The sequence below is a fragment of the Lytechinus pictus genome, chromosome 11 (assembly GCF_037042905.1).
Source record: "Lytechinus pictus isolate F3 Inbred chromosome 11, Lp3.0, whole genome shotgun sequence".
NCBI lineage: Eukaryota > Metazoa > Echinodermata > Echinoidea > Temnopleuroida > Toxopneustidae > Lytechinus > Lytechinus pictus.
Window position 1 is genome coordinate 34,105,756 of NC_087255.1, and position 16,907 is coordinate 34,122,662.

Here is a 16,907-nt window from a genome sequence, read left to right on the forward strand (position 1 = left end):
TCAATCTGTATCATTCCAATTAGTTCATGCAGAACACTCACTGTATCATTTCCCCAAAATTAATTGAGTAGGTCAAACCTTATGCATTTACATAAGTTAATTTTCATTGTACTTTTCACCTATCCATAACCTTGTCATCCCTGCTGTTGTTTTTTAAATTAGATGTTATCTGGTTGCCATGGCAATGGCTTAAGATGTTATATTTATAAATGTAGTCACAATCATATTTTGATTAGTTCCTTAAAAATATTGAAAATGGAATGATGATCATACATGTATTCTATATTTTTATCAATATTTTTACCTTTCTAGAGGGAAATAAACTGTTGCCATGGCAACGGGATCTTTGCAACATTCGTTTTTTTTATTTAATTCAAGCATTACCAAGGCAACATAATGTTTTATCTTTATAAAGAACTCCTGCAGAACACATTCTGTATTTTTTGTTCAAATGAGGGGGTCAAAACTTAAGCATACAGATTAAGTCATTTCCAGTTGTATTTTCCACCTGTCCATTGTCTAGTTTACCATGTTATTTTTGTAAATTAGATGTTATTTGGTTGCCATGGCAACGGCTTGAGATGTAGTTTATACATTGAGCAACCAAAATATCGTTGTTTAACACTGTAAAATTAGGGGAAATTAAAGATAAATCCTATTCTACAACGTTTTTTTAATCAGTTTTTTTATTTTTCTGGAGAAAAACAAGCCGTTGCCATGGCAACGGACCAATTGGAACTATCTTGTTAATTTTGAATGTTTCTAAATTTTATATATATTCAATTGGGAACTTGAAAATTATCATTTTGGTCATCTATGTCATGTTTATTTACCATTTACATGGGAATGTATGTCATTTTTGAGAAATTAATCCGTTGCCATGGCAACGACCGAAAATGGCATTTTAAAATTTACCTCCCACCTTTAAAATAAATCTTACGGCATATACTAATACTTGTGAAAGTTTCATGCTTTAGTCAAAATTTGCACAATTGTTGTGATTTTTGGAGCTAATCCGCTCTACTAATTGACTTTCCAACCTCTAAAATTTACAACAAAGTTCTATTGCGAGCCTCCCTGTAGGAGTAAACACAAATTCAATTCCAAACCATAGTAACATTGCAGCAAGTTCGCCTTCGGCTATGATTTGAAGCTCTTTTGGCCTTTACTTTCGCAATAAGGCTTGCAGCAATACAGGCCTTGTGATAAAAATTATTAGTCTGACCTATCGAAAATAATGTACCAACATAACAATTTGATTGGGAACTTCAATGAAGATGATACTCACTTTCTTGGAGGTGACCTTGAGCCTGACCTTGACCTTCTCTTGGGAGGTGATATTGACCTGCTTGGAGAATGACGTCGCCTGATGGGAATCGGTGACCTGGATCGGCTGCGTCTTTTGATCCGGATCGGTGGGGATCTAGTACGACTACGTCGACGTGGGGGAGGTGGAGGGGACCTACTGGGGCTTCGTCGTCGACGAATAGGTGAATGAGAGCGACTGCGGTCACTGTATGAGAGGATAGATCAAGGAACTTTTTATAATAACCATTAAACCTAAAGAAACGGGAGAGCACGAAGATGTAACTCAAAGAACACTGAATTAAGATAAAATACGATTGTGATTTATATTCCTCATCATCAAAACTATGAGCAATGACTGCGGTCTGGGAACTACTTCTCACAAATCTTTTTACAAACTTTTCAGTGGTTTCTGTTTTTCTATAATACACATTATTTGTCATCCTTGTACATAATTTAAACAATCTTTTTGTGCTGAGAAAATGAATAAATTGAAGTTCAACAATGACTCACCGGCTCTTGCTCCTGCTTCGGCGTCGAGAGCTGTAGCTTCTGGGAGGAGTCCTCGATTTAGGTCTGCGTCTATCCCTGGATTAATTAAAGGAAATCCCAAAGATGAACAAGGATGGGGTTTTGTAATGAATGCTACAAGCAAATCATCACAAGCAGTGATATAGAAATAATTTGTAAAAACACACAATTAGCATACTAAACAGAAAGTCAACACTGAAAACAATGAAATGAACAACGCTTGAAATATAATGGCCCAATAGAATCTAAATGAAAATTCACAGGAAATAAACCACAATCTTTCTTATTTTTTATTACTCCAAGCTGAGCACTGATGTGGAAAACAATAATTATGTTAAAAGTATCAAACATTCCTTCTGAACTTAGATTGGATGTAATTGTTTGCCTGACAAAGCAGCCACAAACTGCCAAACAAGAGGCAAACAAAGGAATCACATAAATATAGTCATATAAGCACAAAATATCTTTATTCGTATTTTCTGTGCATCAGGAAAGACGAAATGTCTAAATTAAATGGAATGTAATCACATTGTGATGAATCAGAGATTTAAGGACATTTGGAAGCCAAATAAACCCCCATCTTCTAGGTTCGCAAAGTAAATTGTTCCTAACCATCACAGAGCTGACGGGAGCTGAAAGAGCATGAAACTGTTGTAATGAGTAGCAGATTTAGCTCTGTATTGATTGATAGATGCATCATGGAGTAGCAGTTACAACTTTTGTCTTTTTATCAAAGGGTGGAGTGGTTGAATCTTACTCAAGTGTTGATTCATCGATTATGTGTCACATTCAATCCAGGTGAAGTCAATGAGTTTTGTATCATGAATGCTTGAGTGCCAATAATGCCAGCTCAGCTTAGCCGGGATAATAATATCATGCACTGTAAGTGCATGTAAGTGTAAGTCCTACATAGGCCCAAAGATTATGCAGTATTCTCTTATAGTAATACCCAGTACTCAAAATGTATTTACCTTGACCTTGAGCGTTTATCTCTGCTCTTTGACCTTGACCTTCTACGTCTTGGTGGTGGTGGTGGTGACCTTGTCCGTGACCTTCGTCTCCGTGGTGGTGGTGTCCGTGATCGTCTAGGAGGTGTTCTTGATCTCCTTCTCCGTGGGGATCGTGATCGCCGTCGAGGGGGAGGTGTCCACGAACGCGACCGCCGTCTAGAGTGGGAACGACGGGGAGACCGTGAACGGGAACGTCTCCTAGAGCGAGATCGTGATCTTCTTCGTCGGCTGGGTGACGGGCTTCGTTTCTTGTCTTTCTTTTCATCCTTATCCTCAGCTGCCACAACAGCTACAAGAGAGATTGAGTAATAAAGAGAAACTCCATTTCAAAGAATAATGTCACAATAAAAGTTATCTCATGATTGCAGATTTTTTCCGTGATTTCTTTTGAGGAGCAATCATCAACAAAGCATTGATATAACAATATTTAAGCCACCCCCAGACTATGCAACCTATTGAAAAGTGATTTTACTAACAAACTGCAATATCAAATCTAAGCATTTTGACTCATTTATGAATCAACATTCTTGTTCTTAAGTCTAAACATCATGACAACCCTAAAAGAAATGGGCTATTTGAGACGTATTGAGGACGGGGGGAGGGGGGGGGGGGCTTAATGGCCCTTCCTTCTGATCTCGGCTGCCGTTTGCGCGATTGCGCTGAAATTCGGCACGCATATTCTTTACCACATAAACTACAAGCCAGTATAGATAACAATTCTGAAAATAATCATTATTTATTTATTTTGAATAAAATATGCAAATTTATTCGTGGATACCATTTTTTTCCAGATGTCATCTTTGTAAACTAATTTAAAGCTTTCCACAAAGAAAAATTGCAAAAACCAAATTTTTCCCTATGTATTTCTTTGATTTTTATATGCAATTCTTGTTTTTTTTTTATCTTTTGTTTTTCATTGTTTTTTTTTTCAATGGAAATCATTACAGACCATTTAAGAACTAAATTTAACCCTAAATTAATTAAGCAGTCCAATTAGATCGAAAAATAATCATCCTTTTATGAATTTCGTCTCCCATAGACTTTGCACACGAAGTATAAAAATAAGCCATTTTCGGCATGACATTGTCTCGTAAAAAGTCACGTAGCATCACGATGCTATACCCGTATGTCGCGAATTTGGTCTCAAAAGTTGTGCGAGACTTCAAAGAAAAAAAGTCATAAAATTTTGCGGCGCCACCTTTTTGTGTTTCGGAAATATTGCGCAAAGCGTTGAGGGGGGGGGCCATCATGGCCCACCCAGTCCTTTTAGGGTTAAGCAGGGCCGCAGGGGAACAGTTTTTATTTTTTTAAAACAGAAGTGGCCACCATGGGTGAAATATGACGCAAATATTTAAGGATTTGGGAGAGTTTAAGCTTTCATCTGGAAAACATGCTACATGTAGATGACAAAATAAGTGATTACAAGTTATGTCTATCACCTACAGTTTCAGAACATATTAAACTGTCCTTATTTTCTCTCTCTCTAAGAAGGCTTATGAAGCCTAATTTTCATTTCATTATCCCTAAACTGAGACTATTTTGGGATGAGTGTTGTAGTACAAGATCACTGGTGATTTATTTCCAAAATCACATCACTGGGATAGCACAATGTGAAGCTGATTTTAATCACAATATTCTACTGCAATCAATAAGCCACAGTGACACAAACAATACAGACTCTCAAACAAATCATTGGTATTTGAAATAAAGCAATAGCTTTGATTGGTCTAGAGTCAGCTTTGTTCACTTTGGCATTACCTTAACAGGCAGATGTAAAATGCTAATGTGGCAATTAATCCAAAATGAAGACATTTCTTTTCCATCAGTATGGACACATGTAAATGCCTGTGTCAAGAAATTGTTTTCTTGAAGCAATTACTATTAATTTCTGAATAAAAAATGGTCATCTCCAAAAGTTCATAAGTTCAAATCAATTATACTGTGCTCAACTACATGTACATTTATTTATCATTATTGCAATGATACTCATTGTATTGAAGTATAAGTGTACATGTGTTTTGGCACTTGCTACAGATTGCATTTTTTACCTTTAACTTTGTCTTTTACTTCAGGTTGTAATGCTGAAAAGAAAGAGAATGTGATAAATTCCACCTGCAAAAAATATTATTCTTCACACGTAAAATGCTCATACTTAAGCACAATGATATTCAGACATTTTGTACACAGCCTAAATGGTAAGTTATGTAAAGACTGAATTCTGTTTGAATGTCTCACTTTAACATTTTTGATAAATTTTCATGTATAAATTATGTAAGTGCATACATGTTACCTTTTTTTAACTTGGGGTCAGTGATAGCTTGTCATTCAAGTGGAAAAGGAGGGGAATAGGACAAGAATGAGGAAAAAAATAAGAGAGGAAGATAGAAAGAAGAGGACGGGAGAAGAAAAGCAAGAGAAAGAGAGCAGTGAAACAAACAGAGGGGAAAAGGGAAGAAAGGACATGGAGTCAAGATCCACCATTGTTATCACCAACATGTTAGTGAATAATTACCTGGATCGATAGCTGCTTGAATGAGTGCCTGGGCATCTCTAACTTGTTTCATGGTCTCTGCAAGCTCTCTCTGGATAGCTTCTTGAGTCTTACCAGGGGGCTTCACAATCGCATTGTTGGAATGGTTTATCCTACATACAGATGAGAATCAAATCAAACAATAAGGAAATGAACTCAACACCCCAACTTGACAAGACATAAACTGAGATTATAAAAGAAAGGCCCTTTTGAGAAACAATATTTGCCAATAAAATAGCAAAGTAGCACATGGTGCAGTTCACAATGAGTGTCATAATACCTGGTGGCCGTATTTTCCATGATTGATATACATGTATACTCTCAGGTTCATCAAAGTGACATTAAAAAATATCCTTTTAAAAAATTAGTTGTTGTATATTTAGTTTTCAAATTAAGAAGTGTTTTACTTGGAGGAAGAAGTGCCTTACAGTGCATTCTAAACATATGAAAAGCATGGCAAAAGAATGGTTGTTGGGAGGACCTGTGTGAAATCAATCTTCAGGCAAAATACTTTAAGTACGGTATATAAAGACAGGCCCTTTTTTCTAGTTCCCTATTAGATGGCAATTCAAGGCACTTTGCAGTCGAAGTTGGATGCAATCAGACCCCTTAATCATAGAGTTTGTCTAATTCATTTTTAGTGGATTACACCAAGTTTTGCAATTTCTATTGAATTGCGCTTCCGTAACAAAGCGATAAGCACCATGTTCTAACCAGTTGAAAACAAATTGGCCAAACTCTGCAATAAAGGGCTCTGATTACATCCATCTTCAGAGGCAAACCACTGTGAACCAACATCTAAAACAGTGGTGTGTGATTGCCCCTTTAAAAAGCAAGTGGATAAGAAAAATAATAAAAACACATAGGGGAGACAGGGGTTAGTTGGAACATTTTTGACAAAAATGGCTGTAAAATCCAAATAGATTTTATTTGAGAACCAATCAATATATCAGCCTGAAGCATATATGTAAGGGCTTCAAATGTACCCCATAAAATTTTAACTCTATTATGGTTACTGAAAAAAAACCACCTTGAACAAGACCGTCGCAAACGTTCCAACTTATCCCAATACGGGGTTAGTTGGAACACTGCATGGTCAATTAATAATTATACTAAAACTACTTAAAACTGTAATATTACATGGTTTTAGCCTATTTGCTTTATTTTATTCAAGTTCAAAATATTAAAGTGTGGAATCGTTGAACTTTTCTATTTTTTTATTATACAGCCACTCACGCAAGCAGACTGTGTAGTAGAATTCCGCATATTTGGGTGCGTTTGATTTTACATGCAATTAAGTGTACTATCAGCAATTTCATGTACTTCTGCATCAAATTTTTAATATAAGACAAAAATTAATTGTTTAAATTTTTTTTCATTAATTAATTATGCAAATAAGCATATGAAATTTGCCATAAATTTTGTTGTGTTTTGTATGTTTTTGCCTTTAACTCTATTTATTAAGCTAGTAGAATTTTTGGTGAGAGTATCAATTTTCACATTTATTACAAATATGCACCCAAAATTGCAAAAAATGTAATTTATGTATTTTTGTTTTGTTTATTTTTATTTTTATTTTTTGTTTTTTACTTTTATTATTTTTTTTGTTTAACCTTTGATTTTTCCGATGAACTTTGTTGGGACTCTTTTGCGATCATAAATAGCATTAAATAAATTTTTTTGAACCAAAAGAAGTAAAAAATAATCATACATTCATTACTTTTGGTTGAAAAACACAATTTGCATTGACCTTGTACATGGAATCACATTTTTGAGCAATTTTGGTCTGAACATGCACGTACAAAATGTTGCGTAATTTCTAAACCTCGCACACAGGCATCGCAAAATTCCGCTCGACCGCGTAGTGACGAAATTTCTCAAGGGGGGCTCAAATTGACCCCCCCCCCCCGTTTGATAAGGGTTAATATTGCATTAGGGGCCTACAATAGGCCTTAAATGCACACTCAGACCTAACTGATAAACAAAACAAGTATGGTATACAATACATGTTCAGAAGAGTGTGAAATACTTTATATATTTTTTTATCATATCCAATGTTTTTATTCATAATTATGTTTGGGGTAAGTTGGAACATGTTCCAACTAGCCCCTTCAATTTTGTTCCAACTAACCCCGGAGGCCCATCTGACGTTTATAAGCTTACAGCACAAAAAAGGGACTTCACCATGGCATATTAATAACCTCATTTTGTAGCTTGGTATAAGTGTCTATTATACCCCCAAACTGGCTAACATGATCTATAAACTTCTCTGAGATAATCAAACATTTCTGAAAGAGAAAAAAATTACTCAGAAGGTCAAAAAACTAAAATTCCTTTATAACTTCACCAGGCTTGTTGCATATGTGTTGTCTGTAATATGGTGGATGGCTGTTGATAATGGCAATAAATTGAGGGCAGTATTGCAGAAATTTATTTTAAGACGTTAAAGAAAATTACAAGGTTTCGACTTACCCCATGTTTCAACTAACCCCGGTCTCCCCTACAAATATTATGCCCATAACCAATGTTTTTTTAATATTTGACTTACTTGATTGGGCGTCCAGCAAACATGACTCCATTGTGAGTAAGTGCCTTTGCCACTGAGGCTTGGTCTGTGAACTCTACAAAAGCAAACCTGGTTGGTTGGGTCTCATCTCCAGCCATTCGCACATACTTAACCTCTCCAACCTGCTGGAAGAAGGTCAACAGCTGCTCGGCCAGGACGGTCTGAAATTGTAAGAGTGGAAAAAAAAGTGGATCATCAACTTAAGAACGTTATTGAAATAAGGGTTGAATAGTCAGCTCCTGCATTACATAATAGGTCTATTACAAATATATTTCATTTATTTTATTTCTAGGCAAAAGACAACAAGAACATGTACAAGAGGAAGAAATTACCACTGACTTGTGCCTGAGGATGACTAAAAGAAAAACTAGTTTCTGTTATGAAGCTCTCCACACTAGTCAGGGTTTACAAATATACAAAAATAAAATCGGTATAAAATGGCGATAAATGTTTAGATGCATTACTTATTAACACAAAGAACTTAATAATAAAGAGTGTTTGCTTTCATGTGCCATTATAGAATTCAGTCAATATGAAATGTTTCTGAATTTATATAAAAAACATTATGCTATTACCAGATGGTAAAGCCTAGTCAGAAAAACATATAATTATTATTATTGACTTCATTCATATAAATTATATTATTGAAAACAATAATAGATGACTTGAAATATTATGATAAACACATATGTTATGAAATTAAAATTAGAATATAAGCTTGTCTATAATGTTGTGCAAACAAGTGCTCAAGTACAAAACTCTAATGTGGAATCATGTCAATAATGCAGTTGTAAAACAGTAAATTACATTCATCATTATCAAAAAAGAAATTAAATATGAAGAGAAAACAATGGAAATGAACATTTTCATTGCAACATGATTTTAATCCTGAAATAGAACACTGGGAAAGTCTTATAATGTCACATCTCATCTATGTGCATATCATGTCCAAAGAAGGGGCAGATTCAAGCAACTGATCAATCTCATAACGATACACTATGCTGAGTTTAGTAGTCATCTGTGAGTGTCTTCTTGTTATTACAGTGTAATGCGGGCTAGTACATGTACTTCATCACACTGGTAGACCATACAACAGTATTGGTTTGAGTCAAATTTTTCATATAACTACATGTAGGAAATGTCACACACCGCACTATTTTGATATCAGTAATTTCTCTCACTTTTGGTCCCCTTTCCTATTAAGGCCACCGCACACCTTACGACCTGACTGGTCTACAGGTAAGACTGGCTTGCGACTGAGTGAGGGGAGATGTGACGTCACAGATCTTGTCAGCTTGAGAGTCGCAGGCCGGTCAGAGACAAATCGCAAGGAAAATTGTAAGAATTTGAAATGTCAAATCCTTACAACTGGATCGCAAGCTCAGTCCAACATCCAGCCAATCAGAAAGCAGAGTTGCGACGGGTACATTATACGCAACGCGCATGTGCATACGTGTCATTTTCTGTTGCTATGGCAAAAAGCGCATGCGTGAGTCGCAGACAGCAGGGCAGTCGGATCGCAAGGTGTGCGGTGTCGAGGCTTATGACTACCTTGCAATTCATCTCCCCTCACTCAGTCGCAGACCAGTTGGGTCGTAAGGTGTGCGATGGCCTTTAATCAGGGATGCCAATCAATTTTTGGTGATTGGGAATGATAAGAAGCCAAAAACACACCTAAAATGGAAGGTTGTCAGGGTCTGAAATAAAAAAAGAATCCAGAGGACTGGCACCTCTGTTATTATAATACTTACTGCTGAATCCAAATTGCCGACATATATGGTCCTCCTTATCTCCTCAACCTTTGATGGGTCTACATTGTTGAGTGGTGGTGGCTGTGGTACTCCCAAGGCAGAGAAACTATCCCCAAGGAGAGAGAGACTATCCCCAGCTCCAACAGCAGCAACAGCAGCCAGGGCTGCAGGTGGCTGAATGGTCAACAAAAATCAGAGGAAATCACATTTACTTTACATCCCTAAACTGCATCTTCAATAAAGATTATCGCTTAATCCCTTGAATTTTCACCAAGACATCTCATACATTCCATTCAATGGAAATATCTTGGCTTGCGGTATATGTGTACAGTGTACATGGCTATTTTACTTGAATTTTAATTCAACCTTTAAAAAAATATGTAAAGCACAACTTTATACTACCGTAAGTAACGGTCTATTAACCGCACCTTTTTCTCGGCGGGATAGAAGCAAAAGTCGGGGGTGCGGTTTATCCACGGTGACGGGTCTGAGCCAGCCCGCCGTAACCCCTCCCGAACACGTAAGACGTCTGCCAGTTCACAACACATCGAGTGGCCGGGCATAGCCGCCCAGGGCAATGTCATTTAGAGGGGTATGAGCCGCGGGTAATGGGAAGCGATTATTACGATCTTAATCAAATATTGTCCATAACAAACGCACCCACCTTCATGACACTAATTTCGACTTTATTCTCGATTCAAAGCAGCGAAGTAGAAACCAAGCATACTCGGTAATATTTTGTCACAGCTGAGCGAGAGTTGAGCGAGCTGAGAGCTACAGCTAGCTTGCGTTGTATTGTGGCTATATAGTGTGACTTAAGCTGGCGCTATTCATTTTAACCCCTCCCATCCGTCCGCGAAAGTCCCGTTTCGCGCCAGCTTATTTTTTTCTTTCTCGTTTGCTTTTCATAAGATACCATGTACACCACGCAACGAGAGAGACGGCACGAAGCCGTAAAAACAATTGGAAAAAATGCCAATTTCTTTGTTTCTTGAACCTTCCTGTAATCCCGTATCCAAAATTCATGCTAAGACATCGAATGCTAGACAAATTCTGAAAGTGATTGTGAGGTTGTGATGCAAGAAATGTGAATGTTACTTCCTCCTACGCCGGGAAAGACACATCATAATTTGATAAGATGTACTGCTGGTACCGTATGTAGTTTGCAATGTAAGAACAGCAGTGCTGTGTGTGTGTACACTGTGACTGTGAGGTGAGTGAGTGTGTAAGTGGCCAATATTGTCGGGACTTTTCTTTCTTGCTAACATTTAGATGAATTGATCAAGAACAGCAGATTTCCGCATACCGGTAATCTCTTTGGATACCTTGAAATCTTTAACTGAGTTTTTGTCTCTTCGTACCTCAAATATGCATGTAAATGTGAGGTTTTATTTTTTGAATTTTTTTTTTTTTAGTTGGGGGTGCGGTTAATACACGGGTGTGGTTTATAGTCTGTTACTTACGGTAAATGAAAATGTGATAAAATCTCACTCCTTGGTGGGTATTGTGTACATATATGTAGTTGTGTTCTATTTCTCTATCATTTAAGTGCAATATAAATTTGATATTAGGGTATGATTGTCCTTATAACATATGTATTTATTCATACTCCATCAAAGGAAAATTTGTAATACTACATGTACTAACATGTCAGTTTGAAATACATACATTGTACATGTATTAAAGCAGAGACGATATATTGTATGAATACATGCAACAATATTACATCATTTATAAAAATAAACATTGATAGAAGTATGAATTGACACAGAAATATTGCACAAGTTTACCTGAGTGATTTGTGACATGAGAGGCTGGGGTGGGGTGGGGAGGAGTCCAGCCCCACTAGCTACTGCAGTTGATACTGGAGTATTGGCTACCAGACTAGGTATTGATCCCCCAAGACCACCGGTTAGACTAGCTACCATCTGCAGTGCTTTGCTCTCCTCTGGCATTGAACCTAAAATGAGTGAAACCAAGGTAAGAAATGGTGGCACACTTTAAATCAAGAATCTACTGCAGTAATACAGGAGTATTTAGTGAACTATGATTGAAATTATTACAACAAAAAGGGGAATATTCAATTTATAAAACATGCCTAGAGATGGCATGACTGAATTTTGAGGAATAGGGACAAAACACATACCCGGTATGCCTGAGGTTATTCGATAGGTTGATGAGCATAAAATCTTTCTTGCACAACTGCTACCACTTGTATTTTGGCAGTTAATTTCATTGATTTTCTTTTACATATATCACATAAAAAATAAGAAATTAAGACTTAATTTACATCCCACCTGTAGTACCTCAGTACTTGTATATTCATGAAAATTTGGCAGTTACATGTAATTTCATAGATCTTCCTTTATACATGAAAAATATAAGAATTATGACTTCATCGAGTGATACCTGTCCTAGTTTTATTTGCTTGTGAGATTTCTGAGTCCTGAGGAAATTACAATTCTATATTTGTATAATTTTAAACATGTTTGCAAAATGGTCTGAAAAAATCCGTTGACTTAAAGGTAATTATCTTAATAGAAGGTTGGCTTAATAGTCTACTATATTTCATACCTTCAGCAAATGGTGAAACTTGCAGAGGCCTATCTATAAAGACTGTGTTGGTCAGGTGCTGGGCCATTCCAACACTGGTTGGATCTTCGAACAGAATAAAACATATTCTGGCTGTTACAGGCAGGACAGAGTCTCTGAAAAATTGAAATGAGAAAAAATGTGATGAAACTGAAAGGTAACATATATACATTTACATGTAAGTCAGCTTTGTTGGAGCTTATCAATTTTATTTTCATATTCAGACGGAATCAAGTTTTGGCATTTGAGTTTCACGTTTCAAACATGACCTATATTAAACAAACATTGAATTTTGAAATTCATCATGTTCATTTTGTGATTCTTTAAAATTTTATGTTTAAATATTGCAGAAAAGCAACTTAACATGTCAAATTGTGGAAAGCAGGCAGGTTACTCTAATCGAATATTGGGAAAGTTATGGGAGGCATACATGTAAGACCGAGGTATAACATTATGATGGTGGTCCCCAAGTCTGCGCACCTAAATGATTTGACTTAAGATTTAACATGAATTTTGTTTTATTTCACAAAATCTTTCAGTTATTAATGTTCCTTACATATCATTATAAGTAAGTGTACCAAATATCTCATAAAAATTTGAAAGAATTATAGGATTTTCTTGGAAGGGAAAATCCTCGGGCAGTCATTTTCAGATTGAAAAAAAAAATGGAGCCCCATGTCTGCGCACCCATTCACTTTGCACACGATTCAAGTATTTTGATGAGAAAGGCTGCATTTTGAGGCCGTCACATGGGATGCCCAAATTTCATTATTTTTCCACCATTTTGAGTCAGAATTTTGAATTGAATCTGTCTATGTGTTGCATGTGTAAAGTTTGTGTTCGTTGCATACCGGTATCTTCTTTTACTAGAATCGCGCAGATGTTTACACGTGTGCGCAGACTTGGGGGAACTTGCCATACTGATACATTATCGCTAACAGGTAATCAGAACCGCAAAGCGTCTCATCGAAAAGGGGGCAAGCTCAAGCAAGCAAGTAATCCTGTGCATGGAGCTAGCTTGCTAATTAGTAATATCATTAGCAAGCTAGCTCCACGCACGCACACAGCCCCTTTTTTGCGGTTCTGATTAGCGATAAACCTGGATCTGGATGTACTGTATACGATGCAGGGCCCTCCTGGGCATAAACGCATCGGGTACTTGACCTGAATTTTGCCGGGAACGGCAGGTGCAATACACCGGGTGAACACCCTACTCTTTGACGAATAGTGTATTGGTTTTAACGTGCATAGGTTGTGACTCTCCTATACACAGGACCAACATTTGCGTCCTTTCCAATGGACGGAGTGTTTTCCAATTGCATTCACACCTGCACTGAATACAGTAGGGTGTCTGGAGAAAAAAATTATATTTCTTATTTCAAGAAAATATCACATTTTCTTTGTGAATTTGAAATGTAACATTTAAAAAATAATCAAATTATTGGCTGCAAAAAAGAAGAATGAAATTAGGTCAATTTTCAGCATTTTTCTGCCATAGACTGTGTAGTTAAGAAATGTTAAGTTAAGAAATTTCAAATTTTTAGCTTCCGAGAGCTGTTATAAATTTATTATTAATGCCAAAAACTTGTCCATAAAGAGTCCAATAGGATTTGTTATGCTCTTTCTGATGGTATGATTTTTACAAAGATTTGAAAACCAGATCACAATGAAAAATTGCGACAGTGAAAAAAATTGTGCAAAACAGACATTTGATTTTCCCATAGAAAACGCATGGGGAAATCTCAACACACACACAAATAAGGGTTTGCAATTTATCTCTAATTCTAAATCCTTATTTAAAATGATCATATAAACTTGTAAGGTGTCCTTACTGTCAAAAGAAGCCCCTGAATTTTCTCTTTCCACACATGCCAAACACAAATTAATAATCAATTCAGATCACATTTTTCTAGCAGCGCCTGAACTTCCCAAAAAATGTGCCATATTTTTCCCTAAATCAGCCTGTTTTATGTTGACACTTTTCAGTGTGGCTTCAGACACCCTAAAAACAGTGGTGAGGCATGCTAATACGCAACGCTAATAAAATATAGCATCAGCAGTAGGGCGCACGGTCAATATTGGAGACTGTCTCCAAGTCCAATGTGGGAGATCATCTCCAATATCAGAGACTTTTGTAAAGAATTTGAGTATCCAATTTCAGAGAGTCTCCAGTTTTGGAGTCCAATTTCCTTTGTTTACATTTGCTGCAAAAGGATTACCTTGGCGGCAAATAAAAATGTGATAAGCAGATTCCTCATGAAAAATTACCCCTTTTCACCATCTACTTTAAACATTCACCGTCTACTTTAGTTGTGATAAGGATTTTTGTTGTCAATCACACACAAAACAAATGGGCTTCTGACCTCGGTGAGACAAAATTTTGGGTGGAAAAAATCTAGACAGCTGGCAGCCGTCTGTTTCGAGGAGTTTTTTAACATTTTTAATTTTTTTTAATTTCTCCTCGTACACAGACGGCTCGCTATCGTGCAGCCACCATTAGGGGACTTGCAATGCAAAATCCCCCCGTCGGGGCTCTTCAATTTTTGTCTTTAATGAATAAACTTTTTGAAAATTAACACGACCAAAATGCAAATTAATATTCCCTCTTGGCATTAATTGCCAAAAAACAGAGAAAAATCAAGTTAAAAGGAACAAAAACAGTGACTTACCTCGGCTGTCGCGCAAATTCACTTCCCCGTTTTATCCGCTCTTAAGTACATAAACATATGGCCATTGAGTCCCCTGTACAGATCGCGCTAGAACTTCGGTCTCTGTATTTGGTGAGTGAAGCCAACGGAGTTCAGCTGAACAACCAACATAACAGAGACTGAAGCTTTTGGTCTAGAAAAAATCATGCTTTTGTTGGTGTTGTTTCTTTTGTCCTTTTGCAAAGCAAGTCTCCAATGTGGGAGATTGTCTCCCCTATTAATTAGAGTAGACATAGTATTGGAGAGAGTCTCCCAATAACCAATCCCATATTGGCCGTGCGCCTCTAGGCTCTACACTACTAGTCTACAGTCTTACAGATCAGACTTTTTTGTTAAACGCGTTTCGGCATGAGCGGGACTCGAACCCCTCACATTGAGATCTACGATCTTATCCGAAACATGCGCTCTAACCGACTGAGCTATGCTGCCTCCATAATCATGTTAAAATTAAAATGAGCACAGTGCAGTGACAGCAGTACCCGGGGGGGGCACTCGACCAAAAAAGTGGTAGGGGTGTGCCGCGGGCGAGACAAAAAACGGGGGCCTTGGAGCGGGCTTATTGTAAAAAGGAGGGTCCTCGGAACGGGCTTCGGAACTACAAATGTTTGTGAAAACGGGGGTCCTTGGAACGGGTCGCCTGCGGTGTGCATCCCAATGGAACGAGCATACGTGCATGCAGCTAGCATGGCGCACGGGCGCCGGCTGCGCCAGCGCAGAGGCGATGGTCGGAAAGCGCTCTCCGGCCGCTTTTCACCAAAATTGCGGCTTATCGTAGCAGATCGATGCGACCGGAACGGCGTAACGGAAAATATGCGAAGCTTTGGAGCGGATTTCTTTCTTCTTTTTTTTCTGGATAAGAAGAAAATGCTATGCCTTGGAGCGGCTTTCTTTTTTCTTTTTCTCAATAAGACAAAAATGCTATGCCTTGGAACGGAAATTTGAGTGTAAAAATGGGGGTCCCCTCCGCGGCACATACCCACTATGCATTATATACTGAGTGCCCCCCCCCGGGCAGCAGTAGCAGTGCCACTAAAGTAACTCAGTGCTGCATTGCTTTGCGGTGGACTCACTCTTTTGGAAAAAGTCGAATGTCTTCAATCTTGCCGAGAAAGCTGAAGAGGGACCGCACTTGTTCCAGCGTTGCAGTTGATGAAACATTATTCACTTGCGCAACTTTGGTCACCACCATTTTGAACCTTTTTCCACACTAACCACAGGCCGAAAAAGGTAGTTCTGTGAAAATAATAAACGTCAATAAAGGGCCATTTTACTAGTTCAGCTACCGTTACGTGCAGAGCAAAGTCATGTATGCACAACTCACGTTCATCAAACGTGGATTACAAACAATGACCGCGCGTGAACGTAGAGGTCGCGTTCAGATCCGGTCCGAAACTAATCGTCGGAAACGGGGGGGGGGGGGGGGGGGGGGGGGGGGGTGCACGCAATGCATAACTGAAAAAAAAATCCTTCATGTCAGAACAACATTGCGGAATATCGAGAGATCAGGAACGTGACCTTGATCAGATGTTGACAAACGGATACTTTTGGCGGAGATTTTGCAGGCTTAAGCCGGACCGTCGAGCTATAGCCTACCTATTCGTAGGCACTATTTTTTTTTTTTTTTTTTTTTTTTTTGGGGGGGGGTATTTGTGTGTTAAACAGGGGCCACAGATCGATTTTAAAAGTGGGTGGGGGCTGGAGCTCACCATGAAAAAAGTAAAAACACAATCAGATGGTAATTTTTTGCGTTTTTGTACACAGTTTCAAAAAAAGTGCCGGGGAGCTAGGGAGGGGTGAAGCCCACGCAGCCCCCCCCCCCCCGGTTTCGGAGTCCCTGTTTTAAAGAGTCACCTTCAAAATGGAAGATCAACGATGTACGAATGCACATGCGAAAGTGCATAGGCGGCGGAAGCA

At 37.9% G+C, this 16,907-nt stretch overlaps 1 protein-coding gene across 2 annotated transcripts; it reads right to left on the minus strand.

Moving 5' to 3' along the window:
• Window positions 1-1,268: 1,268 nt before the first annotated feature.
• LOC129271244 (splicing regulatory glutamine/lysine-rich protein 1-like) lies at window positions 1,269-16,357 on the minus strand. 2 transcript variants are annotated; one of them, XM_064106405.1, is made up of 10 exons: window positions 16,064-16,357; window positions 12,268-12,401; window positions 11,484-11,653; window positions 9,694-9,867; window positions 7,925-8,103; window positions 5,359-5,489; window positions 4,895-4,927; window positions 2,808-3,135; window positions 1,819-1,893; window positions 1,269-1,513 (listed from the first exon to the last, which is right to left on the minus strand). In XM_064106405.1, the coding sequence occupies exons 1-10, from the start codon at window positions 16,180-16,182 to the stop codon at window positions 1,285-1,287; spliced, it is 1,572 nt and encodes a 523-aa protein (XP_063962475.1). In that variant the 5' UTR covers window positions 16,183-16,357; the 3' UTR covers window positions 1,269-1,284. The 2 variants fall into 2 exon arrangements, with proteins under 2 accessions (XP_063962475.1, XP_063962476.1); XM_064106406.1 differs by lacking the exon at window positions 4,895-4,927 and having other exon boundaries at window positions 16,064-16,347.
• Window positions 16,358-16,907: the final 550 nt, after the last annotated feature.